The 17,073-nt window shown below is 41.9% G+C and overlaps 1 protein-coding gene across 5 annotated transcripts in view; it reads right to left on the bottom strand.

Annotated features, from left to right (window-relative positions):
* Positions 1 to 3,189: 3,189 nt before the first annotated feature.
* MPP5 (membrane palmitoylated protein 5) overlaps positions 3,190 to 17,073 on the bottom strand; it is a 177,194-nt gene continuing 163,310 nt past the window's right edge. For all 5 annotated transcript variants that reach the window (XM_033950752.1, XM_033950751.1, XM_033950750.1 and 2 more), the window contains exons 13-14: positions 16,422 to 16,532; positions 3,190 to 4,243 (exon numbers count right to left, since the gene is read on the bottom strand). In XM_033950752.1, coding sequence (XP_033806643.1) covers positions 4,067 to 4,243; positions 16,422 to 16,532 — 288 coding nt within the window. In that variant the 3' untranslated portion in view covers positions 3,190 to 4,066. The remainder of the gene's footprint in view (positions 4,244 to 16,421; positions 16,533 to 17,073) is intronic.

Genomic DNA, 17,073 nt, shown 5'->3' with positions numbered 1-17,073 from the left:
ATTTACAGAAGGAAAACATCCATGATTACATTACAAAAACAATTGTCCAAAGTATGCTAAAGAAAGCTTTGATAAACCTGAAGTTTTTTGTAACAAAGTACTTTGGCCAATGAAATTTAAACTGTTTTGCCACAAGCATACAAGATACATTTGGATAAAAAAAAAATGAAGAATTTGAAAAAAAGCCCAAAACAAAATGAGTATCTGACAACTGGTAAGCAAGGTTGTGGATCTACAGTATTATATTTTGAGATAGTGTGGCAGCAAATGGCACAATGGAATCAACTGACAACATAGCCTAGAAGCAAATGTCCTACAGTCAAAGAAGAAAATGGATTGTTCAGAGAAAATCTTAAACATACTTCACAATCAATCAGCTATTTGTAGGGCTTCTGATTTTCAGGGGGCAGACACATGGGCAGAGCATAGGTGGAGCTCCCACTTCTGCATAGTTTATACAACACTGTAAAATTCATGAATTGCTGCTGCATTTCGGTGTTTGCAATTACACCAGTTCTATGGCTAGTGAAAGTAGGAGCACCTAAATTTTAGGCATCTCGATACCGGGTTAAGCAAGAATTCTGTAACGGAGCCTAGAACAGGCTGCTACCATGCACCCTTAGGGCACCTAAATGGAGGCCCCCAAATACAGAATTGCCCCCTAAGTGCCAATATATTAGAGATTTTAGTTGTCTTCACGTCACAGGACTCAATCCAGAATAAAATTTCTGGCTTTGCTGTAGAAATCTGGTCTGGTCCACTGGAATACCTAGTTTGGGACAAGTGTCCAAATCCTAATAGTTAACAAACTGTGAGGGTGGTCATCAAGCCACACCTCTCAAAAGAAGTTACACGATTTGTGCTTTGCAAACCCCCCTCTACATCCCTCTTTATGAAACAATCTGAATAATTTGTATCTCAGTTCTGTTTATTCTATGCCATATCTACTCCACTTACCTTCTAAAACCAAACTCAGTTCCTACATAGTCACATTATCTTATGAAGCTCAGGAGGCCTCAATTCCTGAGCTCTCGTCAGACAGTAAGAGGGTAACTGTGTTTCCCTGAAAATAAGACCTACCCCGAAAATAAGCCCTAGTTGCCAGTGGCAGCAGCGCTCTCCCCGCGACCCTTCCATCTCTCCCACCCATCTGAACTCCGACTGTGAGACCAAAATACAGTACCTTATAACAAACCGCATCGTCAGCAGCACAGGCCCCATCGCAGCTTTCTCATGCCCGGGCGTTCCTCTGCCGCGTTGATTACGTCATCAGCAACGTGGCAGAATGCCCGGGCGTGAGAAAGCCATGATGCTGCCGACGATGCAGTTTGTTATAAGGTACTGTATTTTGGTCTCGCGATCAGAGTTCGGATGGGTGGGAGAGATGAAAGGGTCAGCAGGGAGGGGGGGGGATTAAAAAATGCTCCACGGGGGGATGGGAGGGAGGGATATAAGCTGCAAGGGTTCTGCTGCACAGGTGGATGGGAGGGAGGGAAGAGGGATAGACAGATACTTCACAAGGGGATGGGTGAGAGGGGAGGAAAGATGCTGCACATGTGGGGGAGAGAAAGGAAATAGGAAGAATTGGGGTGGAGAAGAAGAAGGGAGAGATAATCATTGTACATGAAAAAAATAAGACCTCTCTGAAAATAACACTTAGTGTTTTTTTTGGGCCCAAAATTAATATAAGACAGTGTCTTATTTTCGGGGAAACACAGTAGTGAAGTATTAGAAAAGACTGAGCTCCATACGCAATCTGTACTGTGCAGAAATTGAGTTCACAAAAAAACTAGATATAATATTCACATAAAGACATGATCAGAACAGCTCTCTTCCAAAAATGACATAAATGCACATGAGTGTTTATGCCTTATCATCACTTATCCTCTCTCAAAAGCAAGCAGATCTTTCTGAAATACTCTTACATTTTTTTTCTTCAGCCCTGGAATGTTAAATGCTAATGATGTTTTTTAGCAAATGTTTCTCTGTACAATATATACATATTCTCACCAATTCTTGCAGAAGCTCATTCAGCTATAATGCTGGCAAAAAAAAGTGTTTTGCTCAATACTGATCAAATTTTTAAAAACTTTACAAAGCATAGAAGCAGATTTCGTACAACCTCTGCATTAAACCATAAAGATTTATCCAGTGTTTTACCTCAGATACAAGAAAACATTGGGCTCCTTTTATCAAGCTGTGGTAGGCGGTAACATGCGGAATACCGCACGTTCAACCGCCTGCCGCCCTAGTCGCTAACGCCTCCATTGATGAGGCGTTAGTTTTTTGGTGTGCCGCAGGGGTTAGCGCGTGATGAAATGTCCGACGTGCTAACCCCTGTAGCGTACCTTGATAAAAGGAGCCCATTGTGTCTACAAGTGTGAGGAAAGAAATCAGATACAAAAAAAGCCCAAGTTCCAGGATGCTGTGAATGGTTGCCTCAGGGAAAATAATAATTAAAAGTCAAAGACTAACCAAGCTCAGATAAAAGGAAAATGTCAGACTGGCTTCTAGGTACCTCCCAGCCATAGCAAGACTCAAAGCTGAATTAAGGCAGAAATGCTAGGACAGAGGCACTGCCTCGGGTGTTACTTTAACACACAGTTCCCCTAAAGTGCTCTAATGGAGATCTATCGGCTCTGTCTATAACCTGAAAAATTCTTTGCCACAGTGTTTCAATGCAGCATGCCCAGATCTCATTCTGAATGCGATGTTGAGCATGTTGAGATTATTCTTAATCTAGAAAATATTTACAGTACGGTTTACAGAAGTTACATTCAGTCATTTTTAGTTCCAGTTAATTTCAGAATATCAGATTACACATACACACGCTGTAGTGCATACATATTTGCTGGCTTGTGAATTGTTCTAAAGAAGGGCTTTGCAAAACTGTGCTGGGGGGTCCCACAGTCAGGCAGATTGAATATACGTAATTGCACTGTGGAAATTCTGACAATCTCCACTACTTGCAAATCCATTTCATGCATATTTATTGCGTGAAAATCCTGAAAAAGTAACCGAATGTGGGACTCCTGGGAGAAATCTGGGAATTCTCGCTCTCGAGATTGGTGAGCAACAGGGACTCTCCAAACATTCAAGGAAGACACAAATTATCACATCTAATATTCTGATATGCATATATAATCAACATTCACTGTCAAATTGGACCCAAGGTTACTCATTCTGAAATACTGATTTAAAAAGTTTTACTAAGAAAAGAAAAAATACAGAAGTTTGAAATATTTACATTATAAACAATTTCCACCAAAAAGGATTATTGCTACCATCAAGTGCTATTAGATCATGGAATGTTTACAATTCAGTGTTACTAAGTCAGTTTTCATGTCATCATGAGATTCAAGATCTAGTCCTGATTTCTATCTACAAATTACGTGGATCTGAAAAAAGAATTATAATATTAGGAGAGCATTAAAAATTTCATGGTGACAGGGAACTTGACTAGTAGCTACACTGGAAATTAAGGAGTAAGAAATGTAAAATAAAAAAAGAGTCTAATGAGCACCATAGCTCTGGTTGTATTAAAAAAAAAAAAGGAAACAAAATTCTGGCCTCTGAAAATTTGTCTCTGACTCACTGCAGAGCTCTAAGAACTACCATTGTGTCCTGTAGGGAACAGATGGTTATCTTTTAAATTAGAGAGAGGTAAATAGCAATATATCCAGTCTTGATGGACACTATACATATATATATATATATTTATATATATATATACATATTTACTTGTTAGTTAAGAAAAGTAATGCTGCTGAAAAATTATTTAGGAAAGGAAACGTAGCTTTTCAAAATAATTCTGTTTCAGTTCTTAAAATCTAATTGGCAAGTTCAGTCTCTGCAATTATAGTCTTAATAATTCAGCAAGAAGAGTCTGACATAACGTTTGCTTAAAAGAGTATCTGCTATTAAATCTGTCCAACCCTTTCTTTACTTCTGCATTAGAACTATTTTAAGCTGGCGTTCACAGAGCCAACTAAGTCTTCACTGCCTTTGGCAAATTGCCAGGTCAAGTCTGCTTCTCCTCGGAATGGTCCTCATTTCTACTAACTCTTCACCGCAGCCAGGTGGATGGCACCCACTGAGGTTCTGTATCGAGTTTGTTAATCAAACGTAGCAACTCCTGGTACGCCTTGTCCAGGTCTGTGTTCACAATGGCTGTGTCAAAGTAGTGACCATTGTTCTGCTCCATTTCTCTTGCTTTCTCAATGATCTCTCTCAGCTCATCAGGCTGCATGGGAAAAAAAGCGCAAGATTAAAAGGCTGATACATATTCCTGTCACTTGAATATGCTGTTTTCCAAACACTGGTCGTGGGTGGGAAGAAACTATTTAACACAAACCAAAGAAATTGACCCCAAGAATCCACATAGAAAGAAGTCCAAAACAAACCAAAAGAACACTGTGGTATGGCGATGATCCTGAGATGGACTTTTAATGAGAGAATCAAAGTTCCAAGGGTACAATAAAAATCCAAGTTCCAAATATACAGTAAAATAATTTACATAAAAAATAAATAATAATCCACATAAGAAGTAAAAATCCACATACAAATCATAAGGACCTAGTCCACTAATGGCGCTGGACCCAACACGGTCCGCGTTTCGATAGGATGTCTTCAGGGGTCCCTAATAGTCCTCTAATGATGAATACGTGGAAAAAACTGGACTATTAGGGACCCCTGAAGACATCCTCTCGAAACGCGGACCATGTTGGGTCCATCCCCATTAGTGGACTAGGTCCTTATGATTTGTATGTGGATTTTTACTTCTTATGTGGATTATTATTTATGTAAATTATTTTACTGTATATTTGGAACTTGGATTTTTATTGTACACTTGGAACTTTGATTCTCTCATTAAAGTCCATCTTAGGATCATCGCCAAGAAACTATTTAAGTCATATGGTTTTCACATATAAAGGAAAAGCAGATCAGGAGTCAAGGTATGGAATGCAGAGGGAACATCGGGATAGCAGTGCACAATTATCAGCAAGTTACTTAAAGCTCTTCTGCTTCTGATGCTAGTCTCTACTCCAATAATACTGCTATTATTGTTGCTTATCTTCTCTGATTTAAGAAGTTGCTATATAATCTTCAGGCAATAAGAAACACTTCCTAGCTATTTTAGCTGAAATTGTCTGCACACAGTAAATATTTTCTGAGGCTGGAATGGAAGAAGGTATTACTGGATTGTTTTGTAGAAGCAGAAAATTCAGATTCCTCACAAAGGAGTTAAGATGACACAAATTTAAACATTATAAAATTATATACATACAATTAAAAATGCATGAAAGCAAGGAAATAGAAACAAAAGAATAGGGTCTCACATTTTATTTGCTGATCATATGTGTATCAAACTAAAGCCTTATGGAACCAAAAAGAACTGAATTTCATCAGCAGAAAGTATCTCCTTTTACCTGTAAAAATACCTGCAAAAAGTTTCAGCTATGTCTTATCTACATGGCTGGAGAGGAAGGTTTCATGCCTTTTAATTATTCTCTGTCACAATGTTTTTTTCTAAACAAATACTTAAATAGGATTCCTACTAGTAATCTTCTAACTTATAGTAAGCAGCACCTCATACCAGTCCTGCATTTTAGCCTGAAAAGAGGCCCTATGACGAGATTAGCAACCACTTCTATAAACTACATAACTATATTTGAGGTAGCAGGAAAACTAATCTTTTAGAAGTTTCTCGACAAGCCTTTAAGTACCAAATATACTATAAACCCCATAAAGTAAAACAGGGTCCAAGTCTTGACCATGTTATAAGTATGGCAGTGTTTATATGACATCTTCAGTGCAATAAAATCCCAAATAGGCCAAAATTCTAGCAAGGCAGCCAAAAATGAAACCACAGATTAGTCACAATAACAAAATGAGCAAAAGCAAACCAACAAATGCACTACCAGCTACTCAAAAAAGGCTGACAACAGTAGACATACCTGGCATACAAAGGGAAGCCATGGTTAAAAGGAGACCAATGTAGAGAAAACAGATAACCTACTAACTTGGATTAAGGCATACATCCTCCAGAGGCTGTGATTTTCTTAGGGAGCGTGCATCGGGGTTGAATAGAATTGACCTGCTGCCAGCAGCAACCCATCCCAATTTACTTATATCAGTCCTTTCCTGTCACCAGAATCATGACATAGCACAGGCTGTCTTTTCTCAAGACATAACAAACCACTACTATAATGTGTCCTGAATGCCTCACTTAACACAGAAGTTGAACCCTGAAAAACAGCAGCTGTTTTAAAATTCATGCCTTTGCTTTAACTGTATCAAAGCTCTCCAAAATCAAGATCCCTACACTTCAGTATAAGGGAAACTAAAGTATAAACTGTTAGCCAATAATTTGCTGGTGCAAAGTTGACACCAAGAGGAAGATTCTCAGAACTTAAAGTGCCTTTAACGTAGTCGCTAAACCTGCTCCAGCCAGTTTAGCGGGGCAATATTTTACTGGCTGATTATCAGATCAGCTCACTGTGGTCTTTTCCGAGTCTCCGCCATGTAAATGTAGTACAACGAGGTCATTAATACTAAAATGTTAGTAAAATATGCTCATTAATATCAAAAGGAGCATTTCAGGCGATTCTCTATCATTGCCAAGTGATTCTCTAACCTCATCGTACCACATTTGTGGACAAAATTTTCAAGCAGGGTCTGAGCCGTCATAGCCTTACTTTCCGATTAGTGCCTGCGTGCTGATTGGCTCAAGCACTGACAGGAAAGTAATAATAACTTTTATTCTTATATATGGCTCAAACCGCACCCCCCTTGCAAATTTAAAAAAAAAAAAAAAGAGACCCCCAAATCAAAGATCGGCAGAAGGGATGCCCACTCCCTCCTGATGCTAGGGCCACGCCCGGTCACATAGGAGCTTAATTTGTGGCAGTGGTGGGATCTACTACTGCTCGCTGGTGGAGTTGGAGAACTGCAGTTGGGAAAAAAATTTTTTTTTTTTTAGATTTTTGGTGCAAGTTTGTTTGAAATTTCTTCCTGGTGAGCTGGGAAAGGTGACTGGACTCAATATTGCAACAGGATTTTGCCTTGGAAACCCCCCCCAAAAAACCCATATTTGGTGGATTACAAATTGTGTGTGTGTGTGTGTGTGGGAGGGGGTTATACTGCCTGGGTTGGTTTGTGTGTGAAGATTGCAATTGGTGCTGGATTATAAAACTGATAAGAGTGTTTTTTCTGTGAGCTGTTGATTCAGAGAAGTCGGTGATCCAGGAGCTGGAGGCAAGGCCTGCACAGCGTGGACAGAGGGATTGGTGGAGAAGGAGCCGCAGCACAGTTCCAGAGTGAACCAGAATCAAAGAACAGGAGGAGTGAACCAGCACAAGAGGTCCAGTGGGAGCACTATGGTCTGTCGGGCGGAGTCCAGCCAGAGAGAAGCCCTCACTAAAACTCAACGCGCAGACCCATCAGTGCAGCAGGTAAAGGCTACCTAGGCTCACTGGTAGAGGATAAAAAGGGTTTTAGTATAGCTGAACAGGTCAGTAGAAGGGCAGACTAGGAAAACTTGAGTCTGTGGAATTGTACTTGGGTTTCTTTTGTCTGATTTGTTCCAGATGGATCCTGCACAACTGAGTGCCTGGAGCAAGTTGGAGCGACGGAGTGCCGCGGAGGTGGTGCAGGAGACCGTGAGCGCCCAAATGGAGAGTTGGCGAGCCCAGGAGAAGGCACAGCAAGAGCGACACACCCAGAAGATGCAGATGCTGGTTGATCAAGTGCAAGCGGTGACCCAGCTGGTACAGAGATCTTGGACAATTGGTAGCAAGGAACCCAGGGGTGCTAATGCGGTAGGCACTCCTGCCATGGAGCCTATAAAACTATGCAAATTATCTCCAGAGGATGATATAGAGGACTTTCTGGTAGCATTTGAACGCTCAGCAGTAGTGTCTATATGGCCCTTGAACTGTGGCTTCTAAAACTAATTCCTTGCCTATCAGGAAAGGCATTAAAAGCCTACCGGACATTAAGCCCAGATCAGGCTACCAAATATAGCATGATAAAGGACACTATTCTAGATTATGCTAGGTATACCCCAAAGTATTACAGACTGGAGTTCAGAAGGGCAAAGATGCTTAAGGGTGAGTGTCCAAAAGCATTGGCCCAGCGCCTTAGGCACCTATGTGAACATTGGCTTACCCCTCACTCACAGTGTGCCTGCGGTCATTGCCGAACTCATAAGGGAGCAATTTGTTGATGCTATGCCAGGGTAAATAAAGGAATGGGTGATGAAACAAGGAATGCCTACCCTGGGGGCAAGCCATCACCTCTGCAGAGGCATTTCTAGAGGCCAAGGGAGGGGGCCCGGTTGTTCCCAGTAAACTTTCCTCTGAGGAACTGCAGGCCACAAAAGAGGTACCCGCCGTATGAAACTAGCCCTTGTAGGGAAGCGAATACCAATAGATTCGTCCCTAGATGAAGGGTATACTATGCTTGTGCTAGTGAAGGGCATACCTATTATGGCACTCTTAGACTCAGGTGCCAATCAGTCTATAATGTCCCATGAACTATGGTCCTACCTCCTAGCTAAGAAAGGGGCAAAGATTGACAGTCACAGAGGAACCACCAAAATACAGTGCTTGCATGTGGCTGCCCTTTCTCATAAGATTAAGAAGATTTTGGTGGGTCATCAGGGTAAGGAGGAGGGAGTAGAAATTGCCATCATATCTAATCCCCCTTACCTTCTCATCCTAGGAAGGGAGTGTTCTCATTTTCAGCAGTGCTTTGAGAAGCTAGGGGAAGCCCAAAAGGGGGGGAATTAAAATGGAGGGACTGGAGAAGAGAGATGAAACCTCAGAGGAAGAGGCTTTAGGAGCTTTGTTCCCAATGGAAGAGGGTGTTTTTGCATCACCATCCCATAAGAAGCTAAAGGGACAGGGAGCAAGATGTGCTACTAGAGTAGCCTATACCCAGAATTTGAGGGCAGGTCTACAAGAAACATGGAGACCCTGGGTACCAGAGGAAGTTAATCAGAGATTTCCTGAGTGGGCTCGAGAGCAGACCCAGGACCCCACACTGAAGGAGGTTTGGTTAAGTTGGAAGAAATGTAAAGGGAGAAACCCGGTATACCTGTTATATAGCATGAAGGAGGGCTCAGCGAAACAAAGAGGGTACCGGATGCTAGTGGTACCCAAGACGTTTTGGGAGGAGTTGCTCATGAGGGCACATATTAACCCTTACCAGGGACATTATACCTCAAGTACGACAATGTAGCGTGCTCAGAAGTGGGCGTACTGGCCCACCATGGCACAGGAGGTGCAACAGTGGGTAGGAAGATGTGAGCCCTGTCGCACGGCAGGAAGAGAGGTTGACAAAGTATTTCCTGGAAGGAGGATTGCCATAAGGGACAGCCTAGAATAGCCCTCAGAACAGTTGGAGTTGAGGTCCAACAATATAGTGAAGATGAGAAAGCACCGGTTTTAAAATGCTGGTGACTTTCTGAAAGGGCTAGGTTGCCATAAAAAGCCACAGCGTCCGCAGCAGGAAGCGATTTGTTTAGTGCCCAGGAGGTGCAGGGGGGTGTGAGGTGATCCCTACGGACTTTCAGGATGCCATTCCCACGGGGTACTATGGCTGTATCGCTTCCTGGTCTGGGTTAGCAAGTAAGTCATGGGTTGCATGTGAGGGCAGGAGTCATTGACTGATTACACAGGAGCCCTTCAGATCCTACTGTTTAACTTAGGGACTGAAGATTATAAGGTCAGAGTAGGAGATCGTGTGGCCCAATTGATTTGTGAAAGTGTGTTTCCCTGAGATGCAGAAAGAGAAATTATTGACAACCTCGGAGAGGGGACTCTAAGGCTGGGTTCCACAGGTATGGGTGACATGGAAGAAGGGTTGCCCATGAATAAAGATGTACTTTCCCAGGTAGGAGAGGTAGCTAGACCAGTTCTTGCTCCTAGGAGACTGAACAGGGCTTTAAGGGGGAAAATATGTCACAGTGTCACTCCTGGGCTGGTAAAGGCAGTGCACAAGAAATGGGGATGGAGGCATGGAATTGACTACAGGAGATGCAATACCTGTCCCCAGAGATAGGTCCAGAGCACTGCAGTACCAGCAGAATTCTTTATCCACCAGTACTAAAATTGATAAGTCAGTCAAAGCCTGTTCTAATCTCCCTAAATGGCTAACAGGGAAAGAGCATTGTCCACCAGTCTTAGAATGCCCCTGGGTTGGAGCAAGGCAAACCAGGGCTGGAGTGAGTAGGCTGATTAGCCCAAGTGTTTTCCCTAAGCAACAAAATCGGCAAACTCTGCGACTCACAGACACCACAGAGACATGTGCTGCAATAGAAGTCTATAGCAGCCTGCAATACACAGTACAAGCAAGGAGATCAGTACCTCAGGAGCTGATTAAACTGGATTTTTCAGGTCTTCTGACCGCCTCTCCTTCCCTGTCACCTCAAATCATGATCACCAGGACCCCTCAGGGAAATTAGGGAAGACACGTGGTGCGGTTCTGATCCCGGTGTACCTCCATGGAACCGCAGCAGCCTGCGCTCTACCCCTTTGCAGATGAACCAGGGGAGAGACGGCTTCCGATCCCGGAGACCCGATCCAATCTGCAGGCTGTCCAGAGGGCTTATTGCAATTTAAGCTTACAGAGCACCCTCCAGAAGCAGACAAAATTTAAAATGTCTGTGATCTCCTGCCGAAAGATCACTCGCACAGAGTTGATCCGCAGCACGTGGGCAAACCCGCAAAATAAATAAAAAAAGACTAGGAATTGAAAACAAATCACAAGCAGAAGAGACTGATTTCAACCATACAGAGAAGCTGCAGGAACAAAACAGAATGACAGGAAACTCCCGGGCAGGTAGCCCAAAGAGGAGGGATCAAGTTTTAGTAGCCCTGCATCAGAAGCTATCAGACATACAAAAACCCTCGAGTTCAGCCTCCAGAGGGATTGTACAAGAACTACCAGTCCCAGCATGCCCCAGGGTTGGAGCAAGACAAACCAGGGCTGGAATGGTTAGCTCAATCAGCTCAGATGCAAGCAGTTGCAATCAGCCCAAAACAACCCTGAGAGTGGCTAGCCTGAGCCAGGGGAGCTAGGTGAGGGGAATGCTAATCAATCACAGGGAACTGAAAAGGGAGTGGTTAGGAGGAAGTAGGGAGCTCACCCAGGTAAGCTCATCCCAGCTCCCAACTATAGACTGAAGGATCCTGAAGGAAGTCTAATCCATCACAGGGCTGGGAAGCAGCAAGCAGTCACCCCACCAAAGGCTCAGGTACAGTCCTCTAATTTTGATCCTGATTTTTGCTATGAGGAGGTTATAATGGAACCAGAAGTTGGGGAATCCCCAGAAACCTGCAGCATGGAGTTTGCAGAGTATGGGGGTGGAGTGAACCTAGAAGATATGGAGGTCACCTAAATGCTGCCAGTGCTGGAACCGTGCTTGCTGAATAGAGAAATAAGTTTGGATTGTTTTCTCTGCTGAAATTGCTTGACGAACCGATTAAGACCCAAATATTGGTTTTGGACGTGATTTTTCTTCTGTTGGTATAACTCAGGCTTGGGAAGAGTTTATTTTCTGTTCATGTTTTTCCCTCAAGCACTGCTAATTGGACACTGGGCACAACAGCTGAATTACAATCCATTTATGTTTTGGTTTTCTTCATTGTTCATGTTTATCTGGTTTTCCCACTGTGGGACAAAGCCAGAAAGAAGGACTGTATGGAATTTTGTATGATATGTTTTTGTGCACCATTCTTGAAAACTTATAAAACTGTAATAAGTACTGAACTTTGTAAACAATAAAACACATTTTCTTTTTCCACTTTAAACACCTGTTTGTTGGCTGCCTTTACTCCTCTCCACCTACTCCAGGCCTCGCCTTACCGCTCGGCTGAGGCCTGTGTACTCCAGGTGAGACCCCAGCTAGGGCCACGCCCAGTCACAGTATGTAGGCAGTCCCTTAGTTACAAACACCTGATTTAAGTACGACTCATACTTAAGAACACTGTTCTTAAGAACATTTGATTCCACTGAGCAGTATTTCTAGTAGTATAGACTCCTACACTTCTCATTTAGCAGATTTAGGAATGATACATGGCCACATTAAGAACATTGTATGGTTGTGCATGCTGTATTTTAGAAGGAACACTGGTAGGAATAGTTGATCCTTTTGTCAGCTGGGAGCAGAGGTAAGCAGCAAGAATCTTAAAATCCAACTTAAGAACAGCTTACATACAAATCCGACTTAAGATCTTAAGAACAACTTTAAAAACCTAACTCGTTCTTAACCTGTGGATTGCCTGTATATTATTATCTACATCCCATCAGACTCATGTTATAATTTGTGATTGATGCCCATGACACAGATACTAAGGCACTGAAACATGTAAAAAGAGCTTTTTCATAATTTTTCATGTTTTGGGGATTTTGCTATGATTATAAGAAAGCCTTGTGTACAATGATTATACTTTGAGCCTAAATCTGAGACTAGTAACACTTTTGCTGGGTCTCTGAGCACACTTCAAAAATACTTTTTGTATTTGGATGTTTAATTCCTTTTGATACACCTTAGAAATTATAGAATTAAGGGTGTTGAACACTGTGTTGTTAACGTATTCACATATCTTTTACTAGACCACCACATTTAGATAATTACCTGACCAATGCTAGGAGGCGGTAATGATTCACAATTGGGTAATCATAATCCATGTGGTGAGTGAGTGTACTATGAGTAATACTTCTTTATGCTGTTCTAATTGGACACATCCTCACACCAATAAAACTTAGTTTTTATATCAAATGACTATCTGTAAGTCATCTTGGGTTTTATGTGTTATAATTTGTCCCTGTCAGTTGTTATATGTTGGACGTTCTACCAGACAGATTAAGACGAGGTTATTAGAGCTCAAGAGTAAAAAACACACTGCCATGATGTCTGCTCCTCTAGTACCACATTGTTTGGACTTTAATCATATTTTTGACATGAGATGGTTTATTATAGACTGCATTCCTGAGACTTTTGTGGGGGGTCAAAAAAGCTTGTATAAAATTAGGTGAACAATATTGGATCTTTGAACTGGATGCAGTTAAACCCAAGGGACATAATGACTGCATTGAATGGAACACTATCATGTGACGAAGTCGTGCTGTTTTCTGAGATGGTGTTCGTCTAATAAAGTTTGTTTCACCATGACACCATCATCAGAAAGTTCTGAAAGGCGGAGCCAGGGTTGTCCTTCCATTCAGATTGCCTTACCAGCGGGAAGCTCTGAAGCACTTTAGTGCTAAATGATGTCATTTTCTAAAATAAGATATTTTGCAGCAAAAATTACTAGAGAGGTTCCTGAAGAAGGGGGTGTTCCCCAAAACCGAGCTCAGTAGAACCTACTATTTCACATTTTGGAACTGATGAAAGATGAACTTTTCAGCAAGATAAGTGAAAAAATTGTGTACAAGTTTTTAAAGTTTTTGTCGATGGTTTTTTCATTGGAGACGCACTACTGGATATTGTGTTTGATTAACTTTATCATTTTCACATTTGATTTATTCACGCGGCGTGTATACTGATGATGATGTGTGGTATATGGAAAAAACCACCATTCCTGATGTCAGGGCTATTAGAAAAGCATAAGAGCTTTTACCTCTGGGCTAATTGCTCTCATAGCTTAAGACTTCACACTGAGGATACACTTAAAAAATTATGTACACTATTGGTCATTTTATATTAGGTGTGTCCCCCCTGTGGTATATCGCTATAGTCTTGCTATGTGAAGAACTTTACTTGATAGTTTTGTGTATTTGTTCTTCTCGTCGGGATTTTTTTGGTTAGACACTTTGCTTTAAACAAAATGCAATCTTTATAGACTGCACATATGTATGCAAATTATCTTTTATTCTGACCCATTCCCTGCACTTCCTGACTATTGAATGCCATAACACCCATTTGTATCGTTTCCCAGCTCCCAGCCTGGAATTTGATACCGTCATGCCTCTGCCTGGCCACACACTGCAGTCTTTGTTCACCAGAATACATTTGTATTTTCTGTCATGGCTCTGACTGTCCCTGAATCAACTGTGTGGTCACTAGAATGACTAGTATAACATACTTTTGTTTAGAGAGCATTTTAAAAATGGCAAACTCGCATTCTCCTATTGCTGGTAAAACCTGTTGGCGTTTGGTTAAAAAAAGAAAGCTGAGAAGAGGTAAAATAAAGTTTATTGGAAAATTCCCTATATACTCTCCTTTGACCCTGAATTTTCACTCTGTGCAATACAATCTGCCCTTTAGCCTCTATTTAAGGTGCTTTTTTTAAAAGTTCAATTTGCTTATTGTATTTAATAGAGAATAATAAAAGTCTGACATTCAGGAGAGCATGTGTGTACAAATAAAGGAATATAGAATATTAAACAGGTCAATGGAAATATCAGTTAATAGTTATGTAAACATAATTAATGAACCATATGGGAATTTTCCAAGTACAGGTCAATGGGTGATCATAAGAACTTCTGAGCAGCAATAGAGAAAGGGAAACACTTTTCTATAGTGTATTGTTCATATTGTTTGTACAGGCAAACAGAGTTTCACCAGAAAGTGTAATCCAGAAATTCAGCAGATTCCCAGTTTTATTTTTTTAAAGAACATGTTGGATGTCAACTGAAATCAACAAGGAAAAAATCCAACGTAGTCTGCAGTGGACCAAACAACAAGAGGAAACCAAGAAAAAACTGCAGGCTATGTACAAGATGCAGGCAATGTTTATTGTACCAAAATAAAATGCAGTAATATACAACCTTATTACCAACCAAGGGACCCGACACGGTCCGTGTTTCGGACAGCACACCTTCCTCAGGAGTCCATGGTTAATAAGGAGTAAAAGTAACCACAAATTAAATAAAGGTAACAAACGAATGCCTGTTAGACGCTGTGACACACGGTGTTTTATTTCAGTATTCGTATTATACAGGCATTCGTTGGTAATAAGGTTGTATATTTTCTGGCCGATTTTCCAACAGCGATTGATTCACTATTAAGTTTGCATGGAAATGATTTGCACGGAGGTGCAAATCATTTGCATGCAAACTCCCCAACTCAATCGCTCAGTGAGCGATTGAGTCGGGGCAGAGCCTTCCTGTCACTGCTGTCAGGGCTTCTCCTGGCTTTTTAAATTTTTTTTAATTGGCCAGATATTTTGCGTGTATTACATACGCAAAATAACAGCCCGATTTTCTAAAAAAAATTTAAAATGCCCCCTCCCCCTCAAAGAAAAAAAATGCCCCCCCCCCCCCGCCAATGCCTGCCGCCGCTTCAAAATTATGGCAGAAGGGACTCCCACTTCCGTCTATCCCCTCTAAAAAAAAAACCAAATTGCAGGAGGGATGCAGACTCTCTCCTGCCACCAGTCGCCCCCCTCCCTGTAAGGAAGCAGGAGGGGTGTTCAGTCCTTTCTGCTCAATATGACTCCAGCGATGCGTCTGGGCCTTAGGCCACGCCCCAGTACATGTGATGCACGGGGAAGGGCCTAAGGCTCTGATTGGCTCAGGCACCTCAGACTCCTCCCTTGGGATGGGCCTGAGGCGCCTGAGCCAATCAGGGACTTCCTTAGGGAGTAGCCTAAGAAAGTCCCTGATTGGGCATTTCTCCTGCCGCGATCTACAAGGGGAAGGGGGGTTCTGGCAAGAAGGATTGGGTATCCCTCTGTGGCCACTAAACTTATCGTGGCAGGGAGACCCCTTACCGTGATAAGCTCAGCGGCTGCATCCACTTACAATGTAGGCCAACATTGTATGCGTCTCCTGCTGGCCTAGGGAGAAGCATACAGCTGCCTAAGGCTACTTCCGGGCCAAACCACGCCTAGCCTTAGGCAAGCTTAGGTGGGCTTGCACGCCTCCCTAGGATCCCGGAGGCGCCTCCAATGTAGGCGGCCTGCCTCGGGAGCTTTTTTTAAAAAAAACATGCATCCCAATTGGCTGGTTAGACAGCGGTAGGATGCCTACAATCGGGACACCGTATATAGAATCTGGGCCTTAGTGTCTACCAGCCAAGTGTCCCCTGAGGAAGGCGTACATCATATGCCAAAACTGGGATCCTTGTTGGGACTAACTATTTTGGAATAAAGACTTGATCCCTTGGTTGAAAAGACACCTTCCTTGCCTTCTTGCTGACTAACAATTTTTCTTGCCATTTTCCCATCACACCTTTATCTTGCTCTACTTGAGTAACATTTAACCTTCAGCTCCGTCTCAGCACAATGATTTCCCCTGAGAAAATAATGCTGACAGAACACAGATTTCTTCTTTTAAATGCCGAAGAAAAACCATAGGGGTTTCCAGGGCATGTTAGACATATACATTCTGAAATTAAAGATAAAAAAGGTAAAAAGACAAAACAGAGTATAGGGTGCAATATATGGAAAAAATTCTGAATTTATAATTACCTTTGGATTTTTACCCTCTTTGGCCAATAGTGCACGCAATCTTTCTTGAGAAGGTGGTGCAATGAAGATAATAAATGGTTTTAAGTCTGAATTGCGGAGAATCTTCAGACTCTGTAAAGAGAATACACAGAAAAGCATTTTTTAATATGATAAATCAGCAATTCTATTACAAAAAAAATTACAGTGAAAAACTGTGGGAAGCAGAGAGTGGGGGAGGGAGATGGTATGAGGGGGTGCTGAAAAGTTTTCAGAGCAATCAACTTTCTAAATTCTGAGTGCTATTTTGCCACTGTAGATGAAATGAGTGCTATTTTATTTTGCCAATTTACAGAATCATAATGCTATGTTTTGACATTGTTTCAGATCACTGATTGAACCACGCCAACAAAAAGTGTGGAATTTTCAAGTGTGGAAGGGAATTATAGGAAAAGGAATAGGAAACTCTTTAGGGCCTTACAGGTAGAAGACTTGTGGAGATTGTTATATTCTCAGGTTCGGGATTATACATATTTTTCCAGTGCTCATGGGTCATAATTCCGTATTGACTATCTTTGTTGATCGTAGTTTACTACAGAGGGTTGTTGCGGCATACATTGAACCGATTACCTGGTCTGTTGCTCCAGTTTGGCTTTTGGTTTTGGGGTCCCAACAC

This window comes from Geotrypetes seraphini, chromosome 7 (assembly GCF_902459505.1).
Source record: "Geotrypetes seraphini chromosome 7, aGeoSer1.1, whole genome shotgun sequence".
NCBI classification, from domain to species: domain Eukaryota; kingdom Metazoa; phylum Chordata; class Amphibia; order Gymnophiona; family Dermophiidae; genus Geotrypetes; species Geotrypetes seraphini.
The sequence above is the reverse complement of the archived record's forward strand: the minus strand, read 5'-3'. Positions and strand labels throughout refer to the sequence as shown.